Consider the following 19,822-nt stretch of genomic DNA (forward strand, 5'->3'; position numbering starts at 1 on the left):
GAACTGAATCCCCCCAAAGTATGACACCTGTGATAAATAATTTACCAGTGTGTTGCATCCCACTTCTGCTGGGACACACAGTGCTTCTGACAGCCCAAAATATATTTGTAATATATTTATAGCAATGTGGATGGGTCATTTTAACAAAATTGTTTTTAAAATATTCATATATTTTGCTTTAGTCTGTCAGTAGAAAATGTTTCAACTGTAATAATTCATTCATGACTTTCTATTAGTGCAAATACAATTGCCATAATAAGCTGATATCCTTGTCAGAATAAAACATTAGCATAGATAAATTATGCCCCAGTGTTTATTTTTAATCATAAAATAATAATACATAATGCATAAAAATACATATTTTGGTTTAAAAAGATAAGATGTGCGTTCGTGTGTTTTCCTAACCAGCAACGACAATAATGAAATGGGAATTTGAGCTGTTGCCCCAACCAAAAGGTAAATCTGTACAAGTAAATAATTTATTGTTCATTTTCAGGACATAGAAGTAAGTAGTCAATTTGCTCTGTAAACATGTAAGTACAAACAATGTTTTTGTTTGTTTGTTTGTTTTTGAAAGACGCTAATACGTTTAAAATTTGACTTATAATTCTCATCAGGAAGTTCATGTGTAATTTAAATCCATTCATCAAGCAAGTCTAAACATGCAATGTACAGTTTAGTGCAGGTGGTGGTGCTTGGTAACACGATTCTCTCTAAAGGTTTATTCAATGATAAACGCGGGTTTGTATGCGTCTCTTGTTACCAATAGAAACGGTTTCTAGCAGGACCTCCAGCAGTTTTGTAACCAGTAGCAACCGATCAAAACACCGCTAACCCAATTAAAATAAGAAACGTCATAAGAACGCGTTTCCTTCAACCAATGAAAAGAACACAATGCGTGATTGACGTCTCCACCAACCACCTGTGTTTGCGTGTGACCGTTAAAACTGAGAACCGTTTTGTGAGTTTCGCATAGTTGGAGTGTGGCAGCAGAGCCAACGGAAAATACTTTTGTTATTTAATTAACGTGACTCTTTTGTTAACTGTTCACCATGAGAGAGATTGTTCACCTGCAGGCTGGTCAATGTGGAAACCAAATCGGTGCCAAAGTAAGTGGAGTTTAAATAACTTTAGCGGTAAATGAAAGGGTGATCGCGAGGGACATTGCTTAACGTAAACGTTGATATTTATTTTAAGCGTGCAACTAATGCAGGGTAGATAAGAAACATAAATAAAACGAGATTAAACTCTCTATAAATAACGTTAGTCGTTGATACAGTGTTGATTTCCTATTATTGTTTATTTAAACACCTGTTGACGGGCAACAGTTGACAGAACTTATCAAATTATTGTATGCTATGTATGTGTATTATTGTATTGTATGTAAACACGTTCGTTTTTGTCTAAACACGTTTTCTTTTTAGTTTTGGGAGGTGATTAGTGATGAGCATGGAATTGATCCTACGGGAACTTATCATGGAGACAGTGATCTGCAGTTGGAGCGGATTAATGTGTATTACAACGAAGCAACTGGTAAATATGAGTTTCCTGTATTTTTATAATAGATTATTGAAATAACAATGGGATAAACAATGCATTTTGTGTGGCAGGTGGAAAGTACGTTCCTCGTGCTGTTCTTGTTGACCTGGAGCCTGGAACCATGGACTCGGTGAGATCTGGACCATTTGGGCAGGTCTTTAGACCCGATAACTTTGTCTTTGGTAAGTCTGCCTTTAAATGTCACTTAAAGTCCTTAAAGGGACACTCCACTTTTTTTAAATAGGCTAATTTTCCAGCTCCCCTAGAGTTAAACACTTGATTTTTACCGTTTTGGAATCCATTCAGCTGATCTTCGGGTCTGGCGCTAGCATTTCTAGCATAGCTTAGCACACTCCATTGAATCTGATTAGACCATTAGCATTGTGCTAAAAAATAACAAAAAATAATAAAAGAGTTTCGATATTTTTCCCATTTAAAACTTGAGTCTTCTGTAGTTACATTGTGTAATGAGACAGACGGAAAATTAAAAGTTGTGATTTTCTTGGCAGATATAGCTAGGAACTATGCTCTCATTCTGGCGCAAAAATCAAGGACTTTGCTGACGTAACATGGCTGCAGTAGGCGTAGTGATATTACGCACTGCTCGAAAATAGTCCCCTGCTATTGAGAGTAACCAAGGGGACTATTTTCGGGCACTACACGTGATGCACACAGTATCTCTCGGCGCAGAACACGTATTTTGAAAAGAGGAACCACACACATGACACTCCGAACTCTTTTTTTTTTTTTAATTAGCACTCCTTGGTTGAGGAGTCATGAGCCATTTATTTACCTTAATATTATGTCTCTTTGGTCAGAGTGGTGCTGGAAATAACTGGGCCAAGGGTCATTACACGGAAGGAGCTGAGCTTGTGGACTCCGTTCTGGATGTGGTCCGAAAAGAGGCAGAAAGCTGTGACTGCCTACAGGGTTTCCAGCTCACACACTCCCTTGGTGGCGGTACCGGGTCCGGCATGGGCACCCTGCTCATCAGCAAAATCCGCGAGGAGTACCCAGACCGCATCATGAACACCTTTAGCGTGGTACCCTCACCCAAAGTCTCAGACACTGTTGTGGAGCCTTACAATGCCACGCTGTCCGTCCACCAGTTAGTGGAGAACACAGATGAAACATACTGCATTGACAATGAAGCCCTGTATGACATTTGCTTCCGTACACTGAAACTCACTACACCCACTTATGGTGATCTTAACCACCTTGTATCTGCCACGATGAGTGGGGTCACCACATGTCTGCGCTTCCCTGGTCAGCTCAACGCCGATCTGCGTAAACTGGCTGTCAATATGGTGCCTTTCCCCCGTCTGCATTTCTTCATGCCAGGCTTTGCCCCTCTCACCAGCAGAGGGAGTCAGCAATACCGGGCCCTTACGGTTCCTGAGCTCACCCAGCAGATGTTCGATGCCAAGAACATGATGGCTGCGTGTGACCCCCGCCACGGCCGCTATCTCACCGTAGCTGCCATTTTCCGAGGCCGCATGTCCATGAAAGAAGTGGATGAGCAAATGCTGAATGTCCAGAACAAGAACAGCAGCTACTTCGTGGAGTGGATTCCTAATAACGTCAAGACCGCCGTCTGTGACATCCCACCTCGTGGCCTTAAAATGGCCGCCACTTTCATCGGCAACAGCACCGCCATCCAGGAGCTGTTTAAGCGCATCTCTGAGCAGTTTACAGCTATGTTCAGGCGCAAGGCTTTCTTGCATTGGTACACCGGAGAGGGAATGGATGAGATGGAGTTTACCGAAGCAGAGAGCAACATGAATGATCTGGTGTCAGAGTACCAACAGTACCAAGATGCCACTGCAGAAGAGGAGGGAGAGTTTGAGGAAGAGGGAGAGGAGGAGCTTGCATAAGGAGATGATTTCTTTGAAAATGTCTGTTTACTGTTATTTATGAAGTTTCTGTTTACTGTCATTTTCCGTACAATTTGTTCGTTGACTTGTCTCTTCTGTCCTCTTTCAGTTTCACAAGCAACATAAAGCAATCTTCTAATAAAGATCTACTTTTGCTTAAAGTGCCTTTTTGTCTATTTCTTACATGAAAATGTAATAGTTTGCTTTGCTGTACAAATGAAGTAAACTTGTCTTTTATGTTAAAAATAGAAATAAAAGTGATTACAGAATGTAAACTGAAAAGTGTATATAATATAAAGGCTGTTTATATAGCTTACCTATCACAGTAATGCACTATATATGCTACACTAGAAGGAAACAATTTAAAATCAATAAATAATTGAACAATTGGGAAAATTAAAAAAGTTGACTTAAGTGAAAAGGCTAATAATAATTATTATACATATTAGACATTGTTTATTGATACTAAAACATCTTTGAATTGTTAAAGGAAGTTGCGTAAATTGTATTTACTCACCACTAGATGACGATAGAGAGTTACAGTAATGGTCACTCGTGACATTTGATCTTCACTACTGTTGCATTTAGTTACACAAATTGGGCTTGGACGTTTGGAAATGTAAAGGTGAGCCAGACTTTCACAGAAAATACACAAAGGTAAATTAAAGGTGTTTGTTTTTCCACATCGAAATTGGTTTTGCTAACTTAACTGTTTTTGTCATATTGTTGAATTGCATTATCTCATAATTGCGAACAACGCGTTTCCACACCCTTTTAATGTAAGAAGAGAATTTATTGAGCATTGATACCATTTAAAATAATAAATCTTGTCATCAAGACAGGCCTAATAATTAACTAGAAAGTCTTTCAATGCAACGGGGATTGCATTAATTAACAATCTGGCCCAATTTCATGGAACATTGCATGAGGGTTGAGAGGGGGAAGCACATTCATTTAATCAACTAAGTTAGCCGTGTTGTGAGTTGAAACAGAGGAGGGCTTCATTTATTGAGTAATGGTTAGCCTACTTAAGTTATTGGTTGTGTTTAGAAACGTCCATGGACAATTTCTGTTGCCTCCCTCTAAATGCACAGTAACATCAACAGTTGACTTTCTGTAAGCTGACAGTACAACAGCGCAACATTGACACACACATGTAGATGTACACATGTGTGTTATGTCAGTTAGACTATCATATTTTTTTAAATTGTATAACATCTGCTTTTAATGTGCTGTGTATATTACATGTTTTGTCATGTAACACAGGGCCGTGCACAGGGGGGTGGCACGGTGGCTACTGCCTTTCTGCCTTCATCGGCTGAGGTACCCTTCTCATCAACCGCCAAGTGTTCTGTTACTACTCTGCTGAAGATCCCGATAATCCACTTCGTGTGTCCGGTCTTTGGAGAGTGGAGACGACAGTTCCCCAAGTTTGTTGCATTCACAGGTAGATTCATTATATTACCTCAGTTGTTGATCAGCTGAATTAGTAATTTGGTCGTTTGTTTTTGTATTTCAGTCAGTAATGATTTGCTCTCTGTCTTCTAAAATTGCTAACAACTTAGCAAGCAAACATGTATGCCTGTAATATTTCTGCTAAAGAGCTGTTTTACATACATTCTAAATCAAAGATTTCTTCAATGTCTATATGACATATTTTAGGAAACGTCTCAGAGACGTATTGCAGATGAGCAAACAATAAAAAAAATTGCAGACATCAAATAGACCTCTCTGAGATGTATGTCCGCTAGTGTTGTAGTTCTCGAGACCGGTCTCGGTCTCAAGACCAGTCTCAAGACCACTTTTTAAAGGTCTTAGTCTTTGTCTTGGAATCAACCGCATTTTTACTCGGTCTCGTCTTGGTCTCAGACAAAGAGGACTCGGAATTTTATTTCAAGACTGGTCAAGACCACAACTGATGGCACACTGCAAAAAATGATTTTCAAGAAAAAAAATTCTTAGTATTTTTGTCTTGTTTTCAGTAAAAATATCTAAAAAATTTTAAATTAAGATGCTTTTTCTTGATGAACAAAACGACTCAAGAAAATAAGTCTAGTTTTTAGACCAAAAATATAAAATTTAAGTGATTTTGTGCATAAAACAAGCAAAAAAATCTGCCAATGGGGTAAGCTAATTTTTCTTGAGTTTTTTATGAATTTAGTGTTTAATAAAAAGGTTCAATATTTTTTGCTTACCCCATTGTCAGCACCACTTCCTGGGGGTCGAGTGTACTGCGCAGACTCAAACTGAGCTTAATGACGTATATGTCACGTGAGCAACCGGTCTGACAATTGTAAGTCTTCTGATAGCCGTGCCAATTTGTCCATTAATTATTTCTAAAGAAACACAAAAATGTATAAAATGCTCCATTACTATGCAGCTTACGTTATGGCCCAGTAGAAGCAGTTTTTGTAAAAATAGGCTACCGATTGCGTCATAACCTGCGACTCTCTGTCGCACAGTAGCGAAATTACCGTATGGACTGGAGGAGAAGCTCATAGGCAATTATTTACTGTCTATGAGGCAATCGGGTGGACGTGGAGACATAAAGTCAAGAAAGAATATTAATCAGAATACTTACCAAAATTTGCTCCTGTTCAAGCTCGCTGTCTCTGCAAGATTCGGTGGGTGATTTAAATTTCTCTTGGCACGGCTATCAGAAGACTTACAATTGTCAGACCGGTTGCTCACGTGACATATACGTCATTAAGCTCAGTTTGAGTTTGCGCAGTACACTTGACCCCCAGGAAGTGCGTCCTTCTAATTGACTTCACTTGTCTCCGTTGAATCCAATTGGGTCGCTGTGTCCCTTTCTTTTACTGTCTATGGTGTGAATGCACAGTTAGTGCCCCTTTTTTTTGGTTTGGGCCACTGCCCCTCAAAATGTCTGTGCATGGCCCTAATGTAACAGTTAGCTGGCTTTGAAGAAATCCTTGCTGAAAACAGCTAGTAACAAACTTAACCTCCCAGTCGGTCAAAGCTGGTATTCTGCTGGTTTTAGCTAGTGGGTCAGCTGGTATTCCAGTGGTTAAAACCCCTCTAAAGCCATCATATTAAACCAGCCGAGCTGACGCCGTTGGTAGACCAGCTACTGCCAGCCTAAGTTGGTTGGCTATTTCTTACAACAGAGACATGGTGCAATGTTTTGTTTTGTGAAGTTCTGTTAAATTTTGTATTTAGTATCTTATTATACTAAGACTTCTTTTATTCTTTTTTCAGCAGTAACAACATAAACACGCGACTTTCATGGTCATCACGTAACTTTCTGTAAACTCAGCGTAGAATAAATAACAACAAAGTCCTTTTAAAGTAGCTTATTTATATGACAAGCAAAATAAACAACACGTAGATTACATAGAAACCCAAAACATTTGTTATTTTCGACGTTTCGGTGTTTGTTTAAGAGTTCATTTTCAGCAACTAGTCAGACCATTAAACAAACAGAAACCGGAAGTAAAGTTCGGACCAGGCGCTTATCACGTCACCGCGCGTGCGCCCGTCTATAGACAGTCTATAGACGGTTTCAGCAGTAATAACATAAACAAATGGCTTTCGTGGAACACACGTAACTTCCGGTAAACTTCCACAAAGAATCAATAGCAACAGAGTCCTTCTAGAGTAGTTTATTTCAGATAACAAGCAAAATAAACAACAAGTAGATTACCTTAGTTCAAATCATAGCTAGAAAATCATATCAAAAACTACACTGAGCTTACGTTACTATGTAAAATGTGTACATAATGTATACAATGTTAACTACAAATAGGCTGCCAAAGCTCCCTTCACATAGCGTTGATCCATGATTGCCATCTCCCCTCATCTTTAGGAAAGCAAAACATTTGTTATTTTCGATGAAGTATTTGTTCCAGAGTTTAGTTTAGCCACTAGCAAGACCATTAAACATCAGAGACCAGAAGTTAAGTTTTGTCCACACGCGTAACAGCGACAAAGCGCCACCCTATAACCCAATAGCACCCTATCCATACCATGGTGTTCAATGTAGAAAAAAGAGATTTAAAGCATACCTATTTTTTATACCAGCTTTTAAACTGTTTAAAACAGATTCTAAAGTCGGATGCTGCGTGCACAAGCACATATGAGAGCTGTGTTTAATGCTTTTGTTGCCTCAGCCTTTACAATCTAATGCATGCATGGTATTCTTTTTAATTGGTTTTGCTGATTTTATGCCATCCATATGGCACTAGAAAAAGCCTCTGTCTGAGCAGCATAAAACATCCTCTCTGTTTTAGCACTACTATGTACACGATGTTGATGAAGCACTCTAAACAGATGATGGATTGCTCCTTAACAGCCAAAGCAACTTCACTGTCACGGGCGCTGGAAAGAGAGACAGGAGAAGAGAGAGAGAAAGAGAGAGAGAGAGATTATGTGCTATGGGATGCAAAGTGTGGCAGCAGAAAGATGTGTGAAACATAAATTAGGATGGTTTTAGGCTGCACAGATGGGCCTTTGCCACTCCATACTGCATACAAACACCTGGAGCCTAAGGTGGACATCTTCATAGAAAGAGATTCAATGAGATTTTGCAGAAATACTAGCTGGTCCTAGATACTGAAACAGAGTTGACAGGATTACAGTTGGGTACATAACAAAAATTTCAACTTTGCTGCAAAGGGCAGCATGAATCTAATCAATTCAGTTAAATGTGACATAAATCAAACATTTTCTGCCAATCTCTTTTCAATACCTATAGAGTAATATTGCATCCTTCATATCTCCAAAGAGTCTTTAGTTTTATCAGATTTATTATAAAAACAAATACAGCTGTACTGCTAACTTTATCCACTATACGTTTGTGTTAATTACATTACATGCACTTATGTGCCTATTGCCAACAAAACACAGACATTTAATGCAGTTTTACTTACCGCCTGTGATCTGTCTCATGACTGGTTCTTGTTTATGAAACATTTATCACCGAAAAGCTAGGAACAAACAAACATACTTGCAATCAATCTGCATTCATTGTTCCCGCTGGCGCTGGTTTTTGGAAGCTGAACGTGGTATTTCCTTCACAACCAACACACTTCTTTTGTGACACTTTTAATGTTGTGATCCAAAAACAAAATGACAACTATTGCCACGTTGCTGACAACTTCCATAACCCAAATGTTTATGGCCGTGCTCTTACCGTGGGTTCACACCAGCCGCATTTGAGGCGACAAATTCGCGTCTAGTTTGCCGCTTTGAGTTTTGAGTTTACTCGCTTCATTCACGCTTGAAATTCTAGTTATTGAGACATTCACGTGGAAATTCACGTCATGGGAGGACTTCTGTGACTCCGCTCGCTTCCTGTAATCACGTCACTACTAGAGCAAGCTCCTGATTGGTTAACCCGGCACGTTTTTCCGGCAAAGTTCACATTTTTTAACTTGTGCGTTTCCTGCGGCAACGCTCAATTCGTGCCATTCGCGCGAACTAGATGCGTGAATGAGGCGGAATTGCGTCTACCGCGTCGTGCTAAACGCCTCATTCGCGCCGCAAGGCCTCTAGATGTGCTTCAACGTGTCTTAACATTGACTTAACATTGAAATCACTCGCACTTGACACCTCTACCCCGGCTGGTCTGAACGCAGCATTACTCTCACTCTGGTTGATGTGTGCATGCGCTCTTTCAGGAGAAATGGCCATAAAAGGAATTTCACCCTTTATGACGTCATACAGGACCACATCCAAAAACTTTTCCGAAACATATACTGACAGAAATACTCTGCCATACTAGGGGTGTAACGGTACGCAAAAATCACTGTTCGATGCTTACCTCAGTTTTGAAGCCACGGTTCGGTTCATTTTCAGTACAGTAAGGGGAAAAATGCATACATTAAACTGCATACACTATACTTTTTTTAACAATTTATTTACACTTTTTATTAAATATATAATAAATAAAATGTATATATATGAAATAAAAAAGAATAATAAATAATAAATAAAAATAAATAAATAAATAAAATACTGCTGCAAAGTTTTCCACTAAATAACATACTTTTTTTACATTATTTTATAATAGTAGGTAAATCTTTTCTTAACCTTCTCTTAAACTTTTTCTACTAAAACCTTGCACTAAAACTAACAAATTCAATTCCTAAATACATTTATGAACTATTAGCATACATTTTTAACACCAAAACATGTGTTGCCAATGTAAGCTGTGACTTAAACTAACGAACCCCTCCGCAGCTGAGTAACAGCTGAGTAAGCCCGGGTTACAGCTCTTCTCTGTCCCGACTAACTAATCGCATTGTGACAATGATATCATAGACGACGTGAGAACTTTTGAAAGAACAAATCAGCGCGTTGACACGCGTTTAACGCGCGCGTTTAGATGCGACACGCAAACATTTACATCAATAATCAAACGAATATACAACTAAGTAAATAAAAATCTTTCTGCAGGCCGAATTATGTTATATGTTTGACAGAAGACTTGCGCTGAACGCGGAGACTTCCGCCACTTAATATGTTCGATTGGAAACACAAAAATTGACCTATGTTCCGCACACAAAAGATTGCATTCGGCCATTCGGTGCACATGTGCACTGTGCCAAAAGCCCTGTACCGAAACGATCCGGTACGAATACACGTACCGTTACACCCCTATGTCATATATCTTTTTTTTAAACTTTGCCCATGTTTAGCTTGAGAATTAAACTCTTTAACAGTGTTAATAAGTCAGAATGCACGTAATAGCATTGGACATCTCCTTTAAGGTTTAATTCAATTAATTTTTTTCATCCAAATTAAAGTCTTTTTTGTGATTGTCTGTTTTGGCTTTGACAAGGGCTATTAAAGCCATATGTGCTAAGTTTACCAGATAAAATTGATCTGGCATAGAGTAAGTAAGGGATAATGAAAGCTGGGAATATCAATTAGAAAACAGACTCATCAACTACAGACTTGTGGTGAAGGTAGCAATGAATCATTTATAAGCACATTAAACAGGACGAGGGTTAGAAGTGTCCTTACAAATACATCTTTTTAAAACATTTAGTTAGAGAAATAAATAAAAACTTAAAAACGATCATACAAATTTGTCAACAAAGCGCACATCTACTGAACTTCAGTAACATGAAATGCACACATTTATGTCAGAGGAGAGGTGATGGTAGAAAAAACTTAAATATTCTACATGCTAAAAAATAGTCCTGATAATAAAGAGCACATATTTCATTGCTAAAAAAACGTTATTTTGTGTATTTGGTATAATACAATGTGTGCGTGTGGTTTACGGTTCAAAAAACACATAATTTTCCACATACCGTACATTTTTGTAGCTCCAGATTTCCCTGTCTTCATGAAACGCACAGATTTTGTTCAAAACTGTCTCTGGCCAGGTAACTGGCCTGAATAACTCTGATGTCAGCCGGAAATGTGACGCTTCTTACCATGTTTGAAAGATTCGGTCACAATGCAATGCTGACAGGAGTTATCTTACAGGCTGTGAGTCCAAGCAGGAGGAATTATGATAATGTCGGTCTTGTCTACATCATCAATCCCAGGAAGTGAACTATTGCCTACAATCCGTGTGTTTGTTGTAGTCCAAGAAAAGAGATTTACATTGGAAACGATAACTCGCGTCATCGTTTACTTTGGGGTTTATACCTTTTGCATACCGTTAACATGTACTAATACACACTTACACACCAAAGAAAATGTAAAATCGTGAATCGGACATTTGGTGCTCTTTAAAGAATTATGAGTGGACAAAGGACTGGGACAAGACATTTAAACTCATATCATAGGTACATACATTTCTTCCTGATGATGCAGCATCACACTTTTTGCTTATCCTTTCCAACACTCACACAGTATCTTTAAAGGCCTGCAATTGTTCCCCAAACTGAGCCGGTTTGGGAAACATTGCAATGCCCTACTTGCTTTGTTCTTGACAGTTAGCTTTGACGTGAGAAGATTGTCCAAGCGGCACTATTTCCTCCCAGTCTCACTCCTCCTTGCCGCAGGCATGAGTGTGTGTGCGTGGAGCTGATGGCTTCCGTTGAGCGGGGTGCCGCACGCGCAAAAGGGGTCCTGTCACTCACTTGGAGCGGCCATATGTGTGCCTGCGTGAGCTCAATGCCAGCGGCAGAGGCTCCCGCCAGAAGACATTAGAGGAGCAGTGGGGCGTCATTACCCAGGCACCATGATTGATTAACCGTGAATCAGGAGCACCAGGGCCCCTCAAAAGCCCCGAGCCGATGGGAGGAGGGAGCCCCCTGCAGATGTGGGGGTGTAATTGCATCAAGGCTTGGCAGGAGGAAAGGCAGACAGGGGAGACAAACACACAGATGAGTGCCCTCATTAGTGGGGGAATGAGATCAGTATTTCTACTAATGCAAGCCGGTTCGGTATGTGTGTGGCACTGACTGAATAAAGCTATTTGATACTTTTGCGAATCAAAAAACTCCAAAATTAAATGAGGCAAAAATATCGGAGGCCTTTAAATGAATTCATTATTTCATCTCTATCTACGTTTTTGGGTCCACATTCACGAGGTGTCAAAAATGAGTCACACTGAGATGCTGAGCTGATCAGAAACTAGTGAAGAATAAGGGAACCTTTTTCCGCTCCGAACACTCTGATTCCTATCGGTAGGGAATCTCGGATGAGATGATGATCCCTTAATGGCCCCCTGCCCTTCATCTTTCCCGCTCTCCCTCACTTCTCCATGTCCCGGAGCCATGCAGCGCATTTGTGTGCTGCGGAGGGGTGACTAATGAAATCCAGCGAGAGGCAGCCAGCCCTGGGAATCGACGCTAATGTTTTGTTTGGTATTAAGATGCGCAAAGGCAACTCAAACACCCACTGACTTGGACGCGAAAACATTTGGAATGGGCTCATCAATCAAGCTCCACCACGCTGGAACTGTCTAATCCTGGGGTGCATCACGAGCCGTGGCAACACGCCGTACACGACACACACACACATTAGATGTCATTCACACATGTATGAATTCAAAGTGGCTGGGGAGTTAAAAAAGTGACTTACAAACTTATATTTGTAGGGACATTTTGGGGGTGTGTGACAAAAATAGCCCCATATTCTAGCATGGAGTCAGCTCCCAGGTGGTGGTAGGTGACTCCTCTCCTAAGATCATGGGACTGGTTTCGATTATGCTTCTTGTATAGGATTGACTTTGTATCTTACTGTATACTGTGACAGTATACAGTATTTTAATATTTTGGAAAAAGTGGCAAAACAGAATTGGGAAGAAACGAGATGATTAAGGGAAAAAAGCAATATCAAAAAGTTTAAATATACAGATGTAAAAGAGAGCAATATTTCTGTCACCAAGGGCAGCAATAAATAAAGAGATTACAATAAATGTAATAATGGTTAGTGTACTAGTAGTCAGTTGAAATAAAAATACTGTAGTTGGGTTGGAGAGGTGATGTACCACACACTTCAACAGCAGGGTGTAATCGAATTTAGCAGCATGGATGTGGTGAGTGGGTTATGGGACAGATATTGTAGTCCACCAGACAAAAAAACTCCAATTAAAAATTCACGTTATGTCAATTACGATCAAGTTTAATACATTGTCGGAAGTATTACATTTTTGACTTTACGGCTTTACATAAGTATCACTTTATAGAGATTTCATTTCAGATTATGCTCTTTGCTTTATTTTTAATAAGATACAGTACTAAATCACCCTGCAGTACTAAACTGTACCTTTTCTGTCGCTATAGGTGGAACCCTCAAAAAATCATTTTGGTACCTTTATGGGAAAAGAACACATTGAAATTTATTTGGGGTAAATATTATACCCTAAGGACATATTGTGTACTTTAAGGGACATTTTTGTACCAGTTAAATTTTAGGGGTACAAAACAGTTAACTTTAAAGGTACACAATAGATCCTTAAAGTAATGTACCCCAAAAGTTAGTTTGTATTATCTTTAGTATACATGTACCACCCCAGCGACAGAAAAGGTACAGTTTTGTACCTTTTTTCTGACCGTGTGTGATGATTATAAAATACATTGTTTGCATTATTGTAAATGTTTAAAAGCCTTAAAATGCCAGTATGACATTTGTGATGGCCTTCTTAAATAGTCCTTTAATATTACAGTCTTAAATTGGTTTGAATGTGACTACTCATCTCATTATTCCCTTATAAAATGGTCTCCTATTAAAACAACAGCTACCATGATGGTGTTATCCACTGGTAAATAACAGCAATGTGGGATAGGTTGAACATTGTCATGTTGAAAGGTTGTTATAACAACTTAAATAGCAATTTAGAATTTGCAAATTACATTTCCCAAACCACTGAGAAATTCATAACAAGTACTAGTCATAGTAAGACTCTTGTATAGTTCAGTGGTAGAGCATTGGATTAGCAGCACAAAAGGTCATGGGTTCGAACCCATGGAACACAAATGCTGATAAAAATGTATACCTTTTCATGCACCGTAAGTCGCTTTGGAGCTTCTGCCAAATGCATAAATGTACAGTAGTAATTTTTTATTTGCTTCACATTCTTATTACATAGTAAGCCAATATGTGACCACAAATACAGTAATTGAGATTTAATATGAAATTTGAATAGACAAACTTTCCATTGATCTATTAGAATAGGACAATGTTTGGTTGAGATACCAAAAAAAACCCTAAATATTTTCATGGAACATGATTATCTTGGAATAAAAAAATTAGGGATGCACCGATAGGATTTTTTGGGCCGATACCAATTTAAACAGACAACTTCTGGCCGATACCGATATTTAACACTTGTATACAATACTATACAGTTAGTCTATTAGCTAGTTTATTTCTGCATCAAATTATTTTTGCTGAACATGGATTGGATCTAATTAACATTCAACTGACCAACATAATAAGAGAGGCACAAATTAAGCTAAAACAAATATAAGAAGACAGCATGACAACCTTCAAAGGTGGTTTTTGCTATTCAGCATTTATTTTATTAACAACATTAACTAATTTTTAACATATATTTCTTTATGCAGTTCATTAATAAACAATCGGTATCGGCCTTTCTTGTGCTATTGACGATATGCCGATGGTTTCAAATTCATCAAAAATTGGCCGATAAATATCGGCAGCCGATACATCGGTGCATCACTAAAAAATCTATTATTTTGACCCATACAATGACTATTGCTACAAATATATCCATGCGCCTTAAAGACCAACTATCGTCCGATTCACGATTTTACATTTCCTTTGGTGTGTAAGTGTGTATAAGTACATGTTAACAATATGCAAAAGGTACAAACCCCAAAGTAAACAATGACACGGTTTATCGTTTCCAAAGTAAATCTTTTTTCTTGGACTACAACAAACACACGGATTGTAGGCAACAGTTTACTTCCTGGGATTGGTGATGTAGACAAGACTAGTGTTTTTTTTGGCAGCCCTTTTAGTTTTCGTTTTAGTCTTTTGGACGAAAATGCTTTTAGTTTTAGTCACATTTTAGTCACTTGTAAAATTTATAGTTTTAGTCAAGTTTTAGTCGACGAAAACGCAAAAAGGTTTTAGTCAAGTTTTAGTCGACGAAAACGCAAAAAGGTTTTAGTCAAGTTTAAGTCAATTTTAGTAAAAAAAGTATTTTTTAACCAATGAATTTAGGTTAAAAAGTGTGGTGTATTTAATACAATTAAAATGTGCATTAAGGTTGTCCCTGAGGGCTTGCCATTGTTTTAGTCGGTGTGCCTTCTGCACATGTCATAAGAAAAAGTTATGAATAAAAAAGTTGAGCCTAATATACCCTGATGTTGAGTTTGTGTGTTACGCTGAGACCTCGCTTCTAAAGTTAAGAAACGCGTGCCTTGCCTTATTTAAATACACCACAAAAAGTATTGGAAAAGGGCTTAGGTTTGACAAGCAGATACATGTAAAACCTTAAGCTTACCATGAAATGTGTCACAAGCCAATTGTCGAGTAAAATTGAATTTATATGATATGTTAACAGCGTGACTTGTTGGTTACCTTTAAAAAATATTAGCGTGATGAGCCTTCAGGTTCCGCTTGAGATTGGTGGTATTCTTCCCACCTAGTTTGTGGCCACATTTACCGTCGTCTCCCAATATGCATTCCGTTTTTCTGTCTGATGGATTATACTGAACGTATGTCCATAAATCATCTCGTCGTTTCCGTTTATTGGCGTCACCACTACGGTCCTTCGGTGGTGGGCGTGAGCGTGAGTGAGATTGTGTTGACCCAAAACAAGGATAGAAAGTGGCAGCATTGCTGATACTTTTGAGCTAAAAACAGACAGATTTCACGCAAAATAGGCAGAAATGACATGCATTATGAACGTCAGACTTATAATCATTTTCGTTCCGTCTCGTTTCGTCAACGAAAACTCGAAAGCGTCTCGTCATGTTTTCGTCAACTTAGAGACATTTTTAGCTAGTCATCGTTGCGTTAGCGTCATAAAAAATATGTGCGTCAACGAAATCATTTCATTATCGTCATCGTTGACGAAAACAACACTGGACAAGACCAACATTATCATAATTCTTCCCGCTTTGATTCACAGCCTGTAAGTAATCTTCTGTCAGCATTGCATTGTGAGCGAATCTTTCAAACATGGTAAATAGCGTCACGGCTCAATCTTTCAAACACGACTGACGTCAGAGGTATTCAGACCAATCACAACGTACAGATTAGCTGGCCAATCAGGGACACTTTTCAGATCGATGAGCTTTGTACAAAACCAGAGCGTTTGAGGAAAACATTATATCTGGAGCTACAAAAATGTACGGTATGTGGAAGATAATGTGTTTTTTAACCATTAACCACGCAAACACATTTTATTATACTAAATACACAAAATAACATTGTTTTTAGCAATGAAATAGGTGCGCTTTAAGTCCAGGGTCACATTTGTGAACGCAATAACGTTTGTAAAATTCCTGAAAGCAATCACTCTCTCAACAGTCCCTGTGCGAAGGCCGGTGCTTCTCTGGAACCTCAGTCAGCTGAGATTAGGGCACGTGATGACAGATTTAGGTAGACTGGAGCACACGGTGTCACACCTCTCTGTGGTGGGCTTAATCAGAACGGTACACATTACTAATGGCATACATTGATTGATGAGAATGCGTTCTCTGGATGCTTGCCCTCCTGATTGTGCCTTGCAAAACAATGCTGACTTTGTGTTTCACAATCTATTCCGCTTTCTTTCACAATGTAGCGTAATGAGGCCATGATTGCGGCGAAGTTCACTTTTGTGAAGTAAAATCATTTAGTTTGCTGCAGTGGACTTGCTTTTTTAGGTGCCTTTGCTTATAAAGGAGGAGTTCACCCAAATTTTAACTTATTCTCACCTACTGTTAATAGCACATCCCTAAGAAATATGCTATTTTCACTTAGTGTATTTAGCATCTATCGCTATTTGCACTAAGTGTAAATAGTATCTAACACTGTTTGCACTTAGTGTAAATAGCCACTGCCTAATATATGTCTTCTGAAGCAAACAATACATTTAAAAGATAAAAAAGGATTGATATTTTGAGCTTATTTGGCGATCAATACATTGTGTGTTATTGTAAACATACAGATCATACAGTGGCATACAGTGTCTAGCTTCGGCTTACTGTGTTAATGCTATATGCATGTTTTGTCACGAGATAAGCAAGAAACAATCATATTCGAACTTATCAACATTTCAAATGCTAATAGACTTAAAATATTAATTGTTTTCTCTCACAAAAATGTAGTTTTTCTCCAAAACATTTATTAACTCCTCTGAGTAATCTGAATTACTTTAATAATGGCTATATGTGTCTTAGGGAGCTAAAAATGTTGTGCCCTGCATGTATAACTTAGTGGTAGAGCCTTGCGATAACAGCGCAAAAGGTTGAATCCAGGAAACACGCATATCGATACATTTTTTTTAAATTGCACTGCAAGTTGCTTTTTATAAAAGCGTCTTCCACATGCATAAATGACAATGTAAATAAAGAGATAACATGACAGCATTTTCTTATAACATCATTTGAATTTGTAAAAAAAGTAAGTCGTACAGTATACATTTGGGACGACATTAGGGTAAATAAGAGAATTTTGATTTTTTTATATTTATATTTTGGGTAAACTGCTACTTTTAAAAACACTCAGAAAATCTGTCCGTTTATGGAGTTAACTGTGTTGTTATTTAACATATGCTGGATTGTATGCTTGCTTAGGTGATGGTTTAGTTTAGGCCATATTTAAAGGGACACCATGAAACTTCTGGCCACTAGGGGGTGCTAGACACGTATTTTTCACTTCTAGCGCCCCTAGAGTCCACAAGCGCCGCAGCACTGTCGCAAAGGAAAGGAACTGGCCAACCTTAAAACTAAACTAAAAACTAAACATTTAAAATGCTAAACGATCAACATTTTGAGACAACAGGGAGAAACGCAGTCATGTTACAACTTTCTGATGAGGAACTCGTCGTGGCAGAAGCCATTTCTCAATCTGAAGGTTGCAGCCTCCGGATGTCGTATTTCTAATACGTCATCAAGACTGTCTTATTTCACAATATTAACAATTACAAAGTTGACTATTATACTTAGTTAATCGTAAATTGTTGCAGTATGCTTATGACTTGCGAATGTAATGCTCAGTTTACCTTAATAAACCAGGCTTGATGACGTGTGCAGCCTGCATATTTGACCTCCGGAGGCTGCAGCCTTCCAATTCAGAAACGACCAGACGTATTTCCTTGCCTTTTTCCAAACAAATATTGTTGCATCCTCTCTCTCTCCCTCTCCACCAGGATTTTCCGCAATGGCGCTCGTTATTCCTCTTTTTTGTGTGAAAATCGCTCCAACTCCAAGTAAACCGATGCGTTTAGGTCTGCCGCTTTGTAATACGTCACGCGAGTGACAGCGGAACGCAGCAAATGAGGAAGAGAGAAGAGAGAAACGCTCGGATCTGATTGGTGAATGAATAGGGTTTGGTTTTACACTGTGAGCAAGTTTGAGTGCTATAGCATCCTGGATTGTAATGTAAATATCATAGACACAGTAAAAAGAAAGGTAAATACGTGAACACAGCATCTGAATACAGGGAACTATATGCAATATAATCGCCGTAATTTATAAAGAACATCGCATTTATGTATGAATCAACAGTTTATATAAAAAATTGCCTTAAAGGGGAATCGAACCCGGGTCGCCCGTGTCATAGGTCCGTGACACTAAAGACTGTGCCACACAATCACATAATAGAAACTGCTCTCTACACTCCTTAAGTAGCCTACAGCAAAATTCACGTTAAAAACAAATTGTGTGGAGGAAGTGACGTATGCCGTAAAGCAGTCGAATTTTGTAGTTTTTTTTGTGCTCTGGTTACTACCACAAACCCTAAGTTTTAAAATACGAGTAAAAGTGATACAGACCCCGTCAGGCTATGGTAGACATGTCATTCAACCTATTTAAAGTCGATGTACTATCACAAGGGTCTTGAAAATGTATTATGAAGGTTGAAAAATTACATGGTATCACTTTAACATAGGAAATGCAATTAATGAAACTTTAACAACACACCATCATGATTGCTTTTCTTTCTAACCCGATTACTGCATGTTAAGCATTTTTACAAATCCATATAATTTGTTATGCTGCCATGATTGATTCATTAAAAAGACAATGGTAGATGCTTAATGGACCCTGATGATACGCATGGCAGCATCATTTCGACCACCAGGAGGCAGCGGCAGGCAGACACTGGAGCGGGCTGTGATAAACTGAGCTGCTGGTGTAAATTAGCCGCTACTAAACACACCTGGAAAATGATCTGTTCTGGGTTGTTTCTCTTTAGCAGGCTCATTTTATAGCTGGAGAAAATTGGTATGTTTGCATGCCAAGAATACTCAATTACACACCGCACACAAAAGGCATATTAAGGCTTGCAAATATTAAACTCATGTTTTTTAAATTTGAAATGCTCACGGCAAGAGAAACCAGTCTGGTATACATCGTATTAATCATGTGAATAGATCAAAGTTAAGGTTTAAGTTAACATGCAATCAATATTGACCCTATTTACTTTTTAATGTAAACATATACTAAATGTATACTATTGAACTAACTTGCTCTTGCTCTTCCATCACAGATCCCTCTTTTTTGGTTTCGCCTCCTTCAACCACATGGCTCCATTTGGTATTTAACTGTTCACAATCCAATCAATTCCCAATGGATGAAATCAAATATCACACCACATTTCTTCTCATTTAATACCTGTTTCACTTTAAATATGTCAGCATCAGATTACATGGCTTAAAGGGACACTTTTTTTGAAATTGTGCTCATTATTCAGCTACCTTAGAGTTAAACATTTGATTTGTACCGTTTTGGAATCTATTTAGCTGATCTCCGGGTCTGGCGCTAGCACTTTTAGCATAGCTTAGCACAATCCATTGAATCTGA

General features: G+C 38.5%; 1 protein-coding gene and 1 long non-coding RNA gene across 2 annotated transcripts in view; both read left to right on the forward strand.

Annotated features, from left to right (window-relative positions):
- The first annotated feature begins 764 nt into the window (after window positions 1-764).
- On the forward strand, window positions 765-3,574 carry LOC129440289 (tubulin beta-4B chain). The gene is made up of 4 exons (XM_073861092.1): window positions 765-1,109; window positions 1,425-1,533; window positions 1,611-1,715; window positions 2,347-3,574. Exons 1-4 carry the CDS (start codon window positions 1,053-1,055, stop codon window positions 3,411-3,413), a joined length of 1,338 nt encoding a protein of 445 aa, XP_073717193.1. The 5' UTR covers window positions 765-1,052; the 3' UTR covers window positions 3,414-3,574.
- Window positions 3,575-3,971: 397 nt separating this feature from the next.
- Window positions 3,972-19,822, forward strand: part of LOC129440288 (uncharacterized) — a 57,709-nt gene continuing 41,858 nt past the window's right edge. Inside the window, exons 1-2 of the long non-coding RNA XR_008643071.2 lie at window positions 3,972-4,070; window positions 4,680-4,860. This is a non-coding gene — a long non-coding RNA (uncharacterized lncRNA). The remainder of the gene's footprint in view (window positions 4,071-4,679; window positions 4,861-19,822) is intronic.

This window comes from Misgurnus anguillicaudatus, chromosome 22, assembly GCF_027580225.2.
Source record: "Misgurnus anguillicaudatus chromosome 22, ASM2758022v2, whole genome shotgun sequence".
Classification (NCBI taxonomy): Eukaryota; Metazoa; Chordata; class Actinopteri; order Cypriniformes; family Cobitidae; genus Misgurnus; species Misgurnus anguillicaudatus.

Excerpts from the sequence above, each read along its gene's own strand:
- LOC129440289 (XM_073861092.1), top strand. The coding sequence starts at position 1,053 with ATGAGAGAGATTGTTCACCTGCAGGCTGGTCAATGTGGAAACCAAATC. Across the intron at positions 1,110-1,424 it reads GAAACCAAATCGGTGCCAAA|TTTTGGGAGGTGATTAGTGA; the intron begins GTAAGTGGAGTT and ends TTTTCTTTTTAG. Across the intron at positions 1,716-2,346 it reads CTTTAGACCCGATAACTTTG|TCTTTGGTCAGAGTGGTGCT; the intron begins TCTTTGGTAAGT and ends TAATATTATGTC.